This window comes from Eleutherodactylus coqui, chromosome 2 (assembly GCF_035609145.1).
Source record: "Eleutherodactylus coqui strain aEleCoq1 chromosome 2, aEleCoq1.hap1, whole genome shotgun sequence".
NCBI lineage: Eukaryota > Metazoa > Chordata > Amphibia > Anura > Eleutherodactylidae > Eleutherodactylus > Eleutherodactylus coqui.
The window spans coordinates 802,601-819,475 of record NC_089838.1 but is presented as its reverse complement, the minus strand read 5'-3'; the positions used below and the strand labels follow the sequence as shown (position 1 = coordinate 819,475).

Genomic DNA, 16,875 nt, shown 5'->3' with positions numbered 1-16,875 from the left:
GGCCATCTTTGGGGAGGGGTTCTTGTTTTCATGGTAAGTCACACTGTACTCTGCCGGTCCGTAGGATTCCAAATTGGGACCGTTTGGGAGTCCATATGACCTTTTTCACATTTGTTTCTTAGTTTCTTAATTCTGGCGTTCTTTATTATTCCCCGTGTGGGATCAATCATGCGCTATTTGATAGATTGGACTTTTAAGAATGCGGTGAGACCAGATGTGGGGTTTTTTGTTTTGATTTTATTGAAAAAGGGGCGGAGGTTAAACTTTTATTTTTTCTAATAATTTATAAAACTTATTTAAAAACTAATTTTCACACTTCTTTTAGTCCCCATAGGGGACTTGAACTTGCGATCACTCAGAGTATAATGCAATACCACGGTATTGCTTTATACTGCATTCTGATAGCCATGGTAACTCTGGGGAGATGCCATGGCAACTGAACGGCACCCCATGAGCTCATGGTGGGAGGGGTGTTCGCGTCCCTAGAATATTTAACTGTTCCTATCAGAATGGACATTGGCATTTAAAGGGTTATCAGCCACAGTCAGCGTTCATGCTTATCCTGGCTGCCGTGGGCAGTTATCAGCTGGCAACGACAGCCGGCACCCGCCATGTATGGAGGAGGATGGGCTGCCGCTGCCGCTCCATACTGACCACTCAGATGTAAATGGAAGTCCTGGGGTGTGAAGGGGTTAAAAACTCCTGAGAACTATAAAATCTGCCGGAGGCGGGGCCACATCTTCATCCTCCTCGTTTCTTCCACGGATCATCATCTTTTAGGGTTAATAAAGTGCGGCGGATACAGATGTAATTTTGTTAATAAGGTTTTAATTATTCAGTCGGCGTCTGCGGGGGAGGGGGGGGTACAATGGCCACCGGTTCGCGGCTCTGGCACGGTTATGAAGAGCGAGAGCTGATTAACTGATGAAATATTAACGGGTACAATGTGTACCGAGCGCCGGCGCCGCGCACAAGGCAGCAGGTTTACACGGAATACCAAGTATAAATTACCGCAACCGCCTCCATCTGCGCCGCCGCCGTCCGCAGGGAGACAACATGGCCGCTACTGAGGAGATTTACTGCCCAACTTAAGCCCCTTTAATAATTAACGCCCCATAAAGACAAGCAATAGATGCATCATGGGGGATCGGGGGAGGGGTCTGATCGGCTCTTAAAGGGACAGTCCACCAGGAAAATACTGATTGTAAATATGCCGTTGATAGCGCAGTAAGCTTACCAGGAGGGAAGGGGTTAACAGAGACAGTCAGCGTCCTGCACTACAATGCCCAGCATGTCCTGAGCTCTCTAGTTGTTGGTATACTACAACTCCCAGCAGGACGGGAGCCTCTCCATGTCCTGGGCGCCCCTTGAGCGCTCAGCATGGCGTGAAGCCAAAACAATGACCTGGGCAGCCTTTATAGCTGTCCTAGAACTACAACTCCCAGCATTCCCCAAGGACACCCCTTATAACAGATGTGCTCTTCAGCTGTTGCAGAACTACAAGTCCCAGCAAGCATAGACCAAGACCGTCCACATGTCCTGGACACCCCCTTTAGTGCTTGTGTTCTTCAGCTAGTCCAAAACTACAACTCCCATCATTGCCTGAGGTCATATCTATGTTCTGCGCAGTACTGTTCCTTCCCCTGCCCCGGCAGATGCATGCTGGGAGTTGTAGTATTGCGGTGGGTTGGAGACCTCTGACCCAGCCTGCCCGACAGATGCATGCTGGGAGTTGTAGTACAGTCAGTGCACTCACTCCGGATCTTCTTCTGCCACTTCATCTCGTTGTAGAGGTCTTCCGTCTGCTGGAAGAAGTCGTTGACTTTGCTGCCCTGCTCGTCCCTCTCTGTGGAGTTAAACACCCGCCGCATGGACTCCCGGGTCAGATACTCGCAGATGTTCGGTACGGGGAACACGATCTGCTCCATGGTGCGGTCATGGCGGACGATCTAAAGGAGAACAAGAGCGAATAGCAATGAGTCATAGCGAGCGATACGCAAAACCTGCATAAATTATAGTACCGACGCGGCACTTAAAAACTTATTGTGCACGCCCTCTAACACTAACTCCGCCCACTTAAAAAAAAGGGGACGGGGTAACCATAGACCTTCAAAAAGTGGCAATTTTAGCACTTGTGCCAAAACTGCGACTTTTGATGCCACAATTCTGGCGCAATTCAGATAAAAAATTATGTCCCAAATGGCCTGCTTCACCTACGTAAACGAAGAGTGGGCGGAAACAATAAATTTGGCGCCAGTAACAAAAAATGTGAGAGATGACCACAAACCTGGCATTCCTTGAAAAAGAAAAAAACATGAAAAATTACCCTAAATATGGAATTAGCCTTAAAACAACTCGAGAAATGACCCCAAACCTGGCAGTCGCGAAAACCGTATGAAAAATACTCGAAATAAAGGGCCAAGTAGAGCAATAACAAGATTACCCCAAATATGCAAGTGGGAAAAAAAACGAGAAAAACACCCACAATTAAGGTTTTAGTGAAAGTAAAAAAAATAAATAAAAATGTTACGTTCAATATAGCAAAGACATAAACAATGACCCGACTGCGGCTTTAGAGAAACCGTGAAAAACTACATAATTTATAGCTTTAGGGAAAAAACTGGAAAAACAAAGCAATTATGGGGCTGTGAAAAAACATGAAAACTGACTGCACATGTAGGCCGAATATGGTATTAGAAAAAAATATAAAACATAATCCATAATGCATTAATAAAAACTGTGAATACTGAACCCAAATATTTAAAAAAAACATGAAAAATCGCCTCAATTATAGCTTTATTGAAAGAAAAAGGTGAAAAATGACCTCTAATATCGGCCCAAATAGGGAAAAAATGGAAACAATTAACCAAGAAAAACTCTGAAAACATCAAATATGGGTTCAAACAGAAGGGTAACAATAGCGCCATTAGGAGGCGTGTTTGGTTTTTTCCACCATTGACATCTAGGAGAGAAAAATGAAATTTGCAAGAAGGACTCAAAATGCACAAGCGACAACTGTGCGGAGAGTCGGGGGCTTCTGGCCGGCCCCTTACCTCAATCTGCGCCGTGTGGTTGGCGTAGTAGTTCAAGGCCTCCTCGCCCCCGTCCGGATCATTCCCGGGCTTCAGCATTTGCTGCAGAGTCTTGTAGTGGTGAGCCAGCTGAAAACAGAAAGAATCCCCCTTACTGAGGCGGACCACCTCCTCCACGGGGCGTCTTAGGTCAATTCCTCATCATTTCCAAGATCTCTGCTTGCTGTCAGTGAATTAACCAGGATGACACAAATGTGTGAGCCCTTCGATAAACTGAAACTAACCCTGCAGCTGTGTGAGGATCAGGTTTTATTTGCTGACCGCAAGCAGAGATCTTGAAGCAAATGTGAAGAATTGGAGCACAAGGTAGAATAAAAAGTTGCAGAAGGTTTCCTCATAGGAGTTTTCAGCTTCATTTACAAAAGACAGGATGATCCCTATAAACTAGATCGTAACAGAGTGGTCCAGAAACAGCGCACCCCTGTCCACAGGTCATGTGTGGTATTGCGGTCCAGCCACATTCACTTTGATGGAGCCAAGCTGCAATACCCATGGGGCAGGTATGGAGCCGTTTCTCGGATGACCCCTTCCAGCCTCATCTACACCCCCCCAATGCTTGGTCCCCAAAGGGGCTCACAAGTAAACCCCCCCAGGGCAGGAGGTGGGTGATACACAACGCGATTCGTAGCTACAGTGGTGGAAAGTGCGCAGAGACCTTCAGGTGACATCCATACACAAGGCTCATACAATCACTAATCAGCGTGCGGTCAGGGACAGGACAGTCAGTGACCGAAGCTACATGTCTGAACCCAAAGGCATAGTACCTCAAAAACAGAAAGTCCTCCAGCTCCTGCCGTCTCCACAATTAGGAAGTGAGAAGTACATGAAGACATTCAGTAGGAAGCTCCAGCCGGAGAAAACAGCTCATCACACTGAAAGACCCACCGGGTCTCTATAGTCTTAGCGCCCCTCCGGGACGGCAGGACCAAAATCCAAAGCAAACTGTCCTCCCCGGAATATTCACATCGCCAGCCACCTACACTACATCCCATGTGCTTACACTGAATGGTCAGAGGATTCCTCTAGTGTGCCTTTTGGTCTAGTGTGGATAACAGATAATATCCCTGGTGGTCTAGTGTGGTTAACAGATATTATCCCTGGTGGTCTAGTGTGGTTAATAGATAATGTCACTGGGAGTCTAGTATGAATAATACATAATATCTCTGGTGGTCTAGTATGGATAATACATAATATCTCTGGCGGTCTACTATGGATAACATGTAATATCCCTGGTGGTCTAGTGTGGATAATACATAATATCTCTGATGGTCTAGTATGGATAATACATAATATCTCTGGTGGTCTAGTATGGATAATAGGTAATATCCCTGGTGGTCTAGTATGGATAATACATAATATCTCTGGTGGTCTAGTATGGATAATACATAATATCTCTAGTGTTCTAGAATTGTAAATGCAAACTATCCCAGGTGGCCTTGTGTGGTTAATAGATAATATCTATGGCGATCTACAGTGGTAAATATATACAGTCCCTGATAGTCTAAAACCGTTAATAAATAATATCTCTGGTGGTCTAGTATGGATAATACATAATATCTCTGGTGGTCTAGTATGGATAATACAAAATATCCCTGGTGGTCTAGTGTGGTTAATAGGTAATATCTCTGGTGGTCTATCATGGATAATAGGTAATATCCTTGGTGGTCTAGTATGGATAATAGGTAATATCCCTGGAGGTCTAGTATGGATAATAGGTAATATCCCTGGTGGTCTAATATGGATAATAGGTAATATTCCTGGTGGTCTAGTATGGATAATAGGTAATATCCCTGGTGGTCTAGTATGGATAATACATAATATCTGTGGTGGTCTAGTGTGGATAATAGGTAATGTCTCTGGTGGTCTAGTGTGGTTAATAGGTAATATCTCTGGTGGTCTAGTATGGATAATACATAATATCTATGGCGGTCTAGTGTGGATATTACATAATATCTCTGGTCGTCTAGTATGGATAATAGGTAATGTCTCTGGTGGTCTAGTGTGGATAATACATAATATCTCTGGTGGTCTAGTATGGATAATACATAATATCTCTGGTCGTCTAGTATGGATAATAGGTAATATCCCTGGTGGTCTAGTGTGGATAATACATAATATCCCTGGTGGTCTAGTGTGGATAATACATAATATCTCTGGTGGTCTAGTGTGGTTAATAGGTAATATCTCTGGTGGTCTAGTGTGGTTAATAGGTAATATCTCTGGTGGTCTAGTATGGATAATACATAATATTTTTTGTTCTAGTCTGCTGCGTTATCCCCTGTGTCAGAGAGACCTGTGAAACTGATGCTGGAAAAGCCGCTCCCACCATGAGTTTGCTGGATGCATCCCCAGAAGGAGTGGACAAGTCCTACACCCCCTTGAAGGCCCTAAAACGAACCTTCAACGCGCTCCAGTTATAGGCTCACGCGCAGAGAACTGTGAAAATTAGATAGAGAGTTAGAGGATAGACATTTTAAGGGGGGATTGTGATAGACATGATGATTAGTCAGTATAAAATGTCTATTGATTTGTATAAACCAAATGTATTATGCTATTGTAATGACTTTTAGCTCTGTGGAGTTTAATGGCCACACAATCTAATCATGGTATTTGCTAGACAATGGCAGGTTAAAGATGTGTGATGTAATGTTAGCGGAGTACATAGAATTGCAAAAGAAGCCTCTAAGAGTTAAGGGTCATAGTGTTATATGTATATCTGTGTTCAACACTGAGTGTTTTCCTAGCTCTTTCCACCCTCCACACATAATCTATTTAAACAGTGGGTTGCCACGCACACAGAAATGACTGGAGCTAGGACAAAGTCCAAGCTACATCCTGACTAGTAGAGGGTGGGCAGAGAGGCGGGGGATTCTATATGATCCGACAAATGAGAATCCTATATGTTACTGATGTAATCTGTTGCACGCCCATTGTATGTCTTGCAATAAAAGGGGCTGTCTGGGTGTTTCTGACCAGAGAGCCATTTTGGATATGAGACGGATAGCTTGTGTCTAATCTGGTCGATGATGTGTGCACACTATACAATTTGGAAGCTACAAAATACCCCGAAACCTGCTGGAGAAAATCATATTCCAGATCACCATTACTTGTAGTATGTAAGCTCGTTGGAGCAGGACCCGCACCCCTATTGTCTCCATCAGCTGATTACTATGTAACCGCGGTTCTGTAATGTTTGTACTTTTGTCTATCTGTATCCCCTGTCTATGTAAGCGCTACGGAATATGTTGGCGCTATACAAATAAAGTTTATTATTATTATTAATATCTCTGGTGGTCTAGCATGGATAATACATAATATCCCTGGTGGTCTAGTGTGGATAATAGGTAATGTCTCTGGTGGTCTAGTATGGATAATACATAATATCTCTGGTGGTCTAGTGTGGTTAATAGGTAATATCTCTGGTGGTCTAGTATGGATAATACATAATATCTCTGGTGGTCTAGCATGGATAATACATAATATCCCTGGTGGTCTAGTGTGATTAATAGGTAATATCTCTGGTGGTCTAGTATGGATAATACATATCTCTAGTGGTCTAGTATGGATAATACAAAATATACTTGGTGGTCTAGTGTGGTTAATAAATAATATCCCTGGCGGTCTAGTATGGATAATACATAATATCTCTAGTGGTCTAGTATGGATAATACAAAATATCCTTGGTGGTCTAGTGTGGTTAATAAATAATATCTCTGGCGGTCTAGTATGGATAATACATAATATCCCTGGTGGTCTAGTATGGATAATACATAATAACTCTAGTGGTCTAGTATGGATAATACATAATATCCCTGGTAGTCTAGGGTGGTTAATAAGTAATATCTCTTGTGGTCTAGTATGGATACTACATGATATCTCTGGTGGCCTAGAATGGATAATACATTATAATTCTGATGGTCTAGTATGGATAATATGTAATATCCCTGGTGGTCAAGTGTGGTTAATAGGTAATATCTCTGGTGGTCTAGTATGGATAATACATAATATCTCTGGCGGTCTAGTGTGGATAACAGGTAATGTCTCTGGTGGTCTACTATGGATAATAGGTAATGTCTCTGGTGGTCTAGTATGCATAATACATAATATCTCTGGCGGTCTAGTGTGGATAATAGGTAATGCCTCTGGTTGTCTAGTATGGATAATAGGTAATATTCCTGGTGGTCTAGTATGGATAATACATAATATTCCTGGTGGTCTAGTATGGATAATACATAATATCTCTGGTGGTCTAGTATGGATAATAGGTAATGTCTCTAGTGGTCTAGTATGCATAATACATAATATTTCTGGTTGTCTAGTGTGGTTAATAGGTAATATCTCTGGTGGTCTAGTATGGATAATACACAATATCTCTGGTGGTCTAGTGTGGTTAATAGGTAATATCCCTGGTGGTCTAGTGTGGTTAATAGGTAATATCCCTGGTGGTCTAGTGTGGTTAATAGGTAATATCCCTGGTGGTCTAGTATGGATAATACGTATTATCTCTAGTGCTCTAGATTTGTAGAATCAGCCCCCGATTTTGCAAAAGAAGTTCAGGCAGGTGTTGCCTAGCCTTTTCTTGCCTTACTAACTCTGCTGGTGTTCATTCTTTGTCCCAGAAGCCCCTCCTCCTTCCCTCTTCTAGTTCACCCTGGCAGCCAATCAAGCAGACACCAGCAGACAGTAGCCAACCTCTCCCCCAGCTTTGGATCCTGTAGAAATCAACGCTGCCATCGATCTCTAAAGCAGTGGTGGCCAAATATGGACCGTGTCCCTGAAACCAGGATCGGTGGATCTCCCAGCTGAGAGCCTGCAGTGGAGGAGGGGGGCAGAACATTAATGTGTGCCAAAGACATGGCTGAGGAGCAAGTGCAATAAGTGAGCCTGCTTGGACTATTGTGGGGCACTGGAGAAGCTACAAGAGGCACATAAGCCCCGTGGGCCGATCCCTGGTGACCTAGTAGGTCACACATGGTAGATTCCACCCACTCCCCATCTAACATGTGGAGCAAGTGCAGCTCCCTCATTGGCCACATCTTGGGGATTCAGTTGCTCCTCAGATATTTGTCATTACTCGCTGGGGAGCAACTGCTAAGAATTCTACTTGTTAACCCCTTGATGTGCGTATCTATCATCAGCAAGGGGTTATTTGCTGACTGCCAGGTAACACAAGACGGGGTGGGTGGGGGAGGGGTGACCTCAGTAACACCTTTGGGCGAGATATTAATGAAGTGAGATCTGGCTGGTACGTGTTTACACATGAAACGGAGGTAAACAAGGTTCACATGGTAACATCCCTCGCAGGGTTAATGCTATTACTGGCTTCATTTCACCCTAATTCTGCAGGTTGCTGTTAATTATCTACTGGCAATTAAAGGGACAGTAACATATTTTACTGAAAGGGGTTCAAAAGGATTAGGAAAACATGGCTGATGTCTTCCACATACAGTGCCACAACCATCCGCAGGCTGCGCCTGGTACTGCAGCTCATTCACAACTCATGGACCTCCAAGACCCCCTTCATTTCTTTCCGTGGCAGTAACGGCAGATGTGCTATTATTGCTATAGGATGCTTGGTGCGCAGCGCCCCCTGGTGGCGGGTACTTGGTGTTCTTGTTCTGTGCCGACTCCCGCTCTTATCTCATCCTCTGGGTTACAAATTATAAAGGTATTTTGAGAAAGCTCCGTGTTATTCAAGGTAAAGCACAACAGGGAACAGTCTAATCAGGTCTACCGGGACCCAACAGCTTCCAGCTCGCCGTCTACTCGGCAGAACTTTCAATTAGCTGAGCGGACTCTGTTCCTGCTAGAGAACGTCTGACACATGCCATCAAAATCCCGCTTTGTGAACGGCAGTACAGACAGCTGTGAAAGAGAACGCGCTGCGCCGAGATACAGGCGGGCGGCGAGCACGAGAGCCATTTATATACGGAACATGGGAGGTATGCGGCTCAGCGCTACAGGACACTGCAATTAAGGAACTGTCAAGATGGAACACAAGTTATAAAGCACTTCTGAACATTGAAGTTCTGGCCCTTTAAGAGAGAGAGAGGAGGTGGGGCTTCATATAAAATAAGGAAGGGCTTAAGCAGCTCAGTTCAACAGGACGTCCCAATGATAGGACTGTCCAAATGGTAGCATGTGATTTATAAGGCACTTATTAAAATTTAATAGCTGGCCCTTTAAGAGAGGAGGTGGAGCTTCACATGAAATAAGGAGGGGCTTAAAAGTTTTGGATTCACAGCCAACAATGTCAACACGATCTGCAGCACAGTTCAACAGGATGGTGCAATAAGGGAATGTCAAGATGGCAACACACAATTTAAGTTCTTGCCCTTTAAGACAGACAGAAGAGGCGGACTTCAAATAAAAAAAGGCGGGGCTTAAAGGTTTTTGTTCCCGTCTAAATTCCAATAAAATAAAAAGTAAATGGCCACTAATATGGCGGCCATCACCACTGCGGCCACGGGCGGCTGGGTGACTTGTTTTGGCTTTTATATTTAGTGTCACTGAGATTTCTTAAAATGTAAGCAGGAAACTAAAAAAACACTTGGCAAAAATGTACTTCTTGCCCTTTAACAGATAGAGAAGAGGCGGGTCTTCGTGTAAAATAAGGAGGGGCTTAAAGGTTGTGGTTCACATCTAAATTTCAATAGGATAATTAGTCGATCTGTAAGAAATTTTACCCAATTGAACGAGCAATTTTGTCTAAAAAGTAATTAAAGAAGGCGTCTACAGGGGATCTATCCCTTTAAGGAGGTCTGGCCCTTTAAGTGCCTCCCTGCAGCGCACAGTTCTGGCTGTGATGGATGCAGTGTCAGTCGCTGCTTCGGTGACACTCCTGCATCATTACATGGGTTCCTGTTCCTTTAAAACCGACTGACACCATTTGTCACGCAGAGCCGAGTTTGTCATGTTGCAGTAGGACCCTCCGGCTCTGCTACATCACTATTTTGGCACAGATGTGATAATTATCGGCTTTTCTCACTAGGGGGGAGTTTTTCGCGTGGGTCACGCCGCGGAGACACAATGCCCTGATTCTGGACGCTAATGAAGGCGTCACATGAGACGCTCTAGAACCGATCGAGATCCCGAGGTGTAATGATGGTCAGCGGAGCGGGCGCGGCGCTCTGCCTGCTGCGGCAGCGGTTTAATTAGGCGCTGTCATCTTGATTCCAGACTGTGAGTCACAGTGTACTAGACAGTCTGCCTCAGCCAGCGAGACGCGCGCTTCCAATGGCGAGATACCGAGCTGTCACACAACACCAACAAACCGGTGGGTTATAAATAGGCAGCGGCGGCGTTCACAAGTGACAATATAATACTGCGGAGGGGGAACCGGCTCCATCCGTAAACCTTCTCCTAGAAGTGCCAGGCACCAATGGCAGACGGCGCCCTGAATCACCACCCGGCTTTCCACTGACCCAGAGAGGCAAAAATATCTGCACTGCATTACCTTTTTCAACGTTCTGTGTGTCACTGTCAGTCCTTACTGCCAATCTGGCATTCTATTTGTGAACCCGGAAGCTCAGGATGAGCACATAGAGTTAGAATTGTATCATGAAGCTCAAACAGATCCCTACTCGGCTTTTTACAGACCCTGAAAACTGTATTCCGTGATTCTTTTCTTACACACCGCTCTTCCTTTGCATGTCAGTCCTCACTGCCAATCTGGCATTGCATTCTTGGACTAGGAGGCTCAGGGAGAACAGGCTTTACTGCATAGAGAGACATAAATGTATCAGAATTGTATCACGGGGTCCAGAGATTGTTACCCAGCTCTCCACTGACCCAGAGTGGCATGGAAACTTCACTGTGTCACTTTCTTTCGCACGGCGAACTCTTTGAGTGTCAGTCCTCACAGCCGATCTGGCATTCTATTCAGTGACCAAGAGACTAAAGATGATCAGCACTAAATGACGTTTCTACACAGAGAGTAAGAATTGTATTATGCAGATTGCTACCCAGCTTCACGCAGACCCTGAGTGGCAAGGACATTTGCACTATATGACTTTTTCTTACTCAAAGCTCTCCCTTTGGGCTCGATCCCGTCTTGCTGGGCTCACTCACAGGGCGGACATCTGCTCCACATCCGGGCGGCTTCATGTCTGTGTTGCAGAGCGGACACAAATTACTGGGAGCGGAGCGCGAATGGACGCCATTATAGTCGATGGGGTCCGTCCGGCGCCGTTCAGTTCCGTCCTCAGATGGATCCGTTCGGCTGCGGACCCTTGATCGCCGCTGTGAACCCACCGTTAAGCGGATATTTTTCACGTACGTTTTGCGGAGTGCCGGACCCCCATTGATATGTATTGGGGTATTCAGACCCGCTGATCAACAGACCTGCTTACGGTTTTTCTCGCGAGTGAAGGCTGTTTATATTTCGGAGAGCGCCACAGAATTTTCCGTTTGACTTCAGCTATTAAAGATCCGCGGCTTTCTGGTGCGTCTTTGGCGCAGATTATTGTCAATCGGCAAAGTCCATGGGCGGAGTTTTAATGAGAAAAATCGCGTTTCTGTTGGTTTCCACATCAAGAAATGACATGTCACGTTTCCGTGATAGAATTCGCCACGCGGGTTTTGTCCATCGACGGGGCTAAATCTACGAGATCTGCACTAAAAAACGCAGCAGAAAGCGGCAGTTTTTGACGTGGTTCCTAGAGGCGGAATTCGCCGTGTCAACATAAACAAACGCTGTTAATGCGTGCGCAAAAAAGAACCACAAGCAGGGGGGGCTGTACAGGGAATACACAGTGGGGCGGTCCGTGAATATGCTGCGGACCGAAGAATGCATACGCCGGTGTGAATGAGCCCCAAGACGCAATGGACAAAATGCGCATGCAGAAACCGGACACGGAAATGAGCGCTTACGCATCAAAACACGAGGCTTTACTTATGGAACCGTTTGTTTCACGTGCGGAATATGCCCAACAATAGGGCAAAATCTGCGTGCAGATCCGCATCCGATCTTGACGCCGTAGAATTGGCGCACCCTAAAGGTCTTATCTACATTTTGCCCCTAATCGTAATACAAAGCCCACAGTGATTATTACCCAGCTTTCCACAGACCCTGAGTGGTATAGAAACGGGCACTGTAGTACTTCTGTTTGTCACTCGCTTTAGGTTCGTGTCAGTCCTCACTGCTAATCTGACATTCTATTCATAAGCTAAGAAATTCATGTACTGTTAATTTAGGCATTCGCTTCACAGATTTCCAATGTAATATGGATGGTATGTCGGATGAGGAGGCAGGCCGGACTACGGGATGCCGGATTACAGGACGCCCCCTCTACATGCAGGTAAAATACAGAGATGACGGAGGATGGCGGCACATACAAGGTGTGAGGGAGCTGACTAATCACCGGCCACGACCCTGCTGGCATATTTATGTCTGGGTGCCCACACCAGGTCAGGCATTTACAAGAACGCTGCTGGCTTCTGGTAATGTAACTCCCAGGTCGGCACGGGAAGAACTGGATCCCCCCGGAGAAGAAATGAAAGTCTGCGCCAAAAATACTCCGTCTGCACCAAACGTGAAAATAGAAAGAGGCAGTGAAACCGGATCTGGAGGTAAAACCGCCACGATGCAAAAAGAGGAAGAACGCTCAAAGTGGTGATGATACAAGAAGTGGGAAGTGGCGGGCACGCAGCGCAGGCATGGGTCACATCAGTGTAGGTCGGGCATGCAAGGTGCCACGCTCACCACAATGGTCATGTGTAGGAATATAGCTGAGATTAGCAGAGAGGAAGCCGTGTAGGGAATCGCCATGAAATAACAGCGCCCTAAATTGGCCGTGAAGTAACAGCGCCCTAAAGTGGCCGTGAAGTAACAGCGCCCTAAAGTGGCCGTGAAGTAACAGCGCCCTAAAGTGGCCGTGAAGTAACAGCGCCCTAAAGTGGCCGTGAAGTAACAGCGCCCTAAAGTGGCCGTGAAGTAACAGCGTCCTAAAGTGGCCGTGAAGTAACAGCGCCCTAAAGTGGCCGTCTAGTAACAGCGCCCTAAAGTGGCCGTCAAGTAACAGCGCCCTAAAGTGGTCGTCAAGTAACAGCGCCCTAAAGTGGTCGTCAAGTAACAGCGCCCTAAAGTGGCCGTCAAGTAACAGCGCCCTAAAGTGGCCGTCAAGTAACAGCGCCCTAAAGTGGTCGTCAAGTAACAGCGCCCTAAAGTGGTCGTCAAGTAACAGCGCCCTAAAGTGGCCGTCAAGTAACAGCGCCCTAAAATGGCCGTCAAGTAACAGCGCCCTAAAGTGGCCGTCAAGTAACAGCGCCCTAAAGTGGCAGTGTAGTAACAGCACCCTAAAGTGGCCGTCAAGTAACAGCGCCCTAAAGTGGCCGTCAAGTAACAGCGCCCTAAAGTGGCCGTCAAGTAACAGCGCCCTAAAGTGGCCGTCAAGTAACAGCGCCCTAAAGTGGCCGTCAAGTAACAGCGCCCTAAAGTGGCCGTCAAGTAACAGCGCCCTAAAGTGGCCGTCAAGTAACAGCGCCCTAAAGTGGTCGTCAAGTAACAGCGCCCTAAAGTGGCCGTCAAGTAACAGCGCCCTAAAGTGGCCGTCAAGTAACAGCGCCCTAAAGTGGCCGTCAAGTAACAGCGCCCTAAAATGGCCGTCAAGTAACAGCGCCCTAAAGTGGCCGTCAAGTAACAGCGCCCTAAAGTGGCAGTCAAGTAACAGCGCCCTAAAGTGGCAGTGTAGTAACAGCACCCTAAAGTGGTCGTCAAGTAACAGCGCCCTAAAGTGGCCGTCAAGTAACAGCGCCCTAAAGTGGCCGTCAAGTAACAGCGCCCTAAAGTGGCCGTCAAGTAACAGCGCCCTAAAGTGGCCGTCAAGTAACAGCGCCCTAAAGTGGCCGTCAAGTAACAGCGCCCTAAAGTGGCCGTCAAGTAACAGCGCCCTAAAGTGGCCGTCAAGTAACAGCGCCCTAAAGTGGCCGTCAAGTAACAGCGCCCTAAAGTGGCCGTCAAGTAACAGCGCACTAAAGTGGCCGTCAAGTAACAGCGCACTAAAGTGGCCGTCAAGTAACAGCGCCCTAAAGTGGCCATAAAGTAACAGCGCCCTAAAGTGGCCATAAAGTAACAGCGCCCTAAAGTGGCCGTGAAGTAACAGCGCCCTAAAGTGGCCGTGAAGTAACAGCGCCCTAAAGTGGCCGTGAAGTAACAGTGCCCTAAAGTGGCCGTGAAGTAACAGCGCCCTAAAGTGGCCGTGAAGTAACAGCACCCTAAAGTGGCCGTGAAGTAACAGCGCCCTAAAGTGGCCGTGAAGTAACAGCGCCCTAAAGTGGCCGTGAAGTAACAGCGCCCTAAAGTGGCCGTGAAGTAACAGCGCCCTAAAGTGGCCGTGAAGTAACAGCGCCCTAAATTGGCCTTGCAGTAACAGCGCCCTAAAGTGGCCTTGCAGTAACAGCGCCCTAAAGTGGCCTTGCAGTAACAGCGCCCTCAAGTGGCCGTGAAGTAACAGCGCCCTAAAGTGGCCATGAAGTAACAGCGCCCTAAAGTGGCCATGAAGTAACAGCGCCCTAAAGTGGCCGTGAAGTAACAGCGCCCTAAAGTGGCCGTGAGGTAACAGCGCCCTAAAGTGGCCTTGCAGTAACAGCGCCCTAAAGTGGCCTTGCAGTAACAGCGCCCTAAAGTGGCCTTGCAGTAACAGCGCCCTAAAGTGGCCTTGCAGTAACAGCGCCCTCAAGTGGCCGTGAAGTAACAGCGCCCTAAAGTGGCCATGAAGTAACAGCGCCCTAAAGTGCCCGTGAAGTAACAGCGCCCTAAAGTGGCCGTGAAGTAACAGCGCCCTAAAGTGGCCGTGAAGTAACAGCGCCCTAAAGTGGCCGTGAAGTAACAGCGCCCTAAAGTGGCCGTGAAGTAACAGCGCCCTAAAGTGGCCGTGAAGTAACAGCGCCCTAAAGTGGCCGTGAAGTAACAGCGCCCTAAAGTGGCCATGAAGTAACAGCGCCCCTAGTGGCCATGAAGCATCAGTGCCCCTAGTGGCCATGAAGCATCAGCGCCGTGAAGTAACAGCGCCCTAAAGTGGCCGTAAAGTAACAGCGCCCTAAAGTGGCCGTAAAGTAAGAGCACTCCTAGTGGTCATGAAGTTAGAGCACCCTTAGTGGTTGTGAAGTAAGAGCGCCCCTAGTGGTCATGAAGTAAAAGCACCCTTAGTGGTTGTGAAGTAAGAGCACCCCTAGTAGTCATTAAGTAAGAGCACTCCTAGCGTTCATGAAGTAAGAGCACCCCTAGTGGTCATGAAGTAAGAGCACCCCTAGTGTTCGTGAAGTAGCAGCGCCCTAAAGTGGCCGTGAAGTAAGAGCACTTCTAGTGGCCATGAAGTTAGAGCACCATAGCGGTCATGAAGTAAGAGCGCCCCCAGTAGTCATGAAGAAAGAGCACCCCCAGTAGTCATGAAGTAAGAGCGCCCCTAGTGGTCATGAAGTAAGGGCCCTTCTCACAGGTAGTACATGATCACACGGCTCCTACCTGGTGGGCCAGGATGTAGATGTTATGACCGACGGCTCTGGGCGACACCTGGTCATCGGGCCCGTGTTCGTCCTGGTCGCTCTCCAGGCCCTGGTTATAGGCCACCTTTATTACATCCACCTGGGAGTACAAGTAGTGACAGCGGTTAGCGGTGGGCACAGGGCAGGCGCGGGTACATAGACGACGTTCTTTACCAGCTCTCCAGGCCTCATGTTGTACAGGATCCTCTCCGCGTTCTCACTGTCATGGCGGCTCTCCATGATGGCCAGCAGCAGCTTGGAGGCGTTGTTCTGGAAGAGAGGGAAGGCAGTCACATTTCTAGAATGATCCGCAATCCGCAGCACGTTCAACAGAATGGCATCTAATGTCAGCACCTTCAGCTGCAGCACCAGGTCCATGCGGTATTTGCCAAGCGGGTTGATGTCGTTCAGAATGAGGGCGATGATTATGTCAATTCCGTTGGACTCGTGAGTCGCGATACACGTCTGCGGGAGAAAAGAAAGATACGCACGTCCCTTAGTACAGTAACGGCCCTGAGATACAAGATATAAACACCCCTAGTGGTCATAAGGCATCAGCGCCCCTAGTGGTCATAAAGCCTCAGCGCCCCTAGTGGTCATAAGGCAGCAGCGCCCCTAGTGGTCGTAAAGCCTCAGCGCCCCTAGTGGTCGTAAAGCCTCAGCGCCCCTAGTGGTCGTAAAGCCTCAGCGCCCCTAGTGGTCATGAAGTATCAGCGCCCCTAGTGGTCATGAAGCATCAGCGCCCCTAGTGGTCATGAAGCATCAGCGCCCCTAGTGGTCATGAAGCATCAGCGCCCCTAGTGGTCATGAAGCATCAGCGCCCCTAGTGGTCATGAAGCATCAGCGCCCCTAGTGGTCAAAAAGCATCAGCGCCCCTAGTGGTCAAAAAGCCTCAGCGCCCCTAGTGGTCGTAAAGCCTCAGCGCCCCTAGTGGTCATGAAGTATCAGCGCCCCTAGTGGTCATGAAGCATCAGCGCCCCTAGTGGTCAAAAAGCATCAGCGCCCCTAGTGGTCAAAAAGCATCAGCGCCCCTAGTGGTCAAAAAGCATCAGCGCCCCTAGTGGTCAAAAAGCATCAGCGCCCCTAGTGGTCAAAAAGCATCAGCGCCCCTAGTGGTCAAAAAGCATCAGCGCCCCTAGTGGTCAAAAAGCATCAGCGCCCCTAGTGGTCAAAAAGCATCAGCGCCCCTAGTGGTCATAAGACACCAGCGCCCCTAGTGGTCATAAGACACCAGCGCCCCTAGTGGTCATAAGACACCAGCGCCCCTAGTGGTCATAAGACACCAGCGCCCCTAGTGGTC

The 16,875-nt window shown here is 47.5% G+C and overlaps 1 protein-coding gene across 7 annotated transcripts in view; it reads right to left on the bottom strand.

The window, feature by feature from the left end:
- ITPR2 (inositol 1,4,5-trisphosphate receptor type 2) overlaps positions 1–16,875 on the bottom strand; it is a 253,107-nt gene that overhangs the window by 84,617 nt on the left and 151,615 nt on the right. For all 7 annotated transcript variants that reach the window (XM_066590133.1, XM_066590137.1, XM_066590136.1 and 4 more), the window contains 5 exons: positions 15,930–16,040; positions 15,750–15,845; positions 15,556–15,675; positions 3,054–3,161; positions 1,757–1,949 (listed from right to left, as the gene is read on the bottom strand). In XM_066590133.1, coding sequence (XP_066446230.1) covers positions 1,757–1,949; positions 3,054–3,161; positions 15,556–15,675; positions 15,750–15,845; positions 15,930–16,040 — 628 coding nt within the window. The remainder of the gene's footprint in view (positions 1–1,756; positions 1,950–3,053; positions 3,162–15,555; positions 15,676–15,749; positions 15,846–15,929; positions 16,041–16,875) is intronic.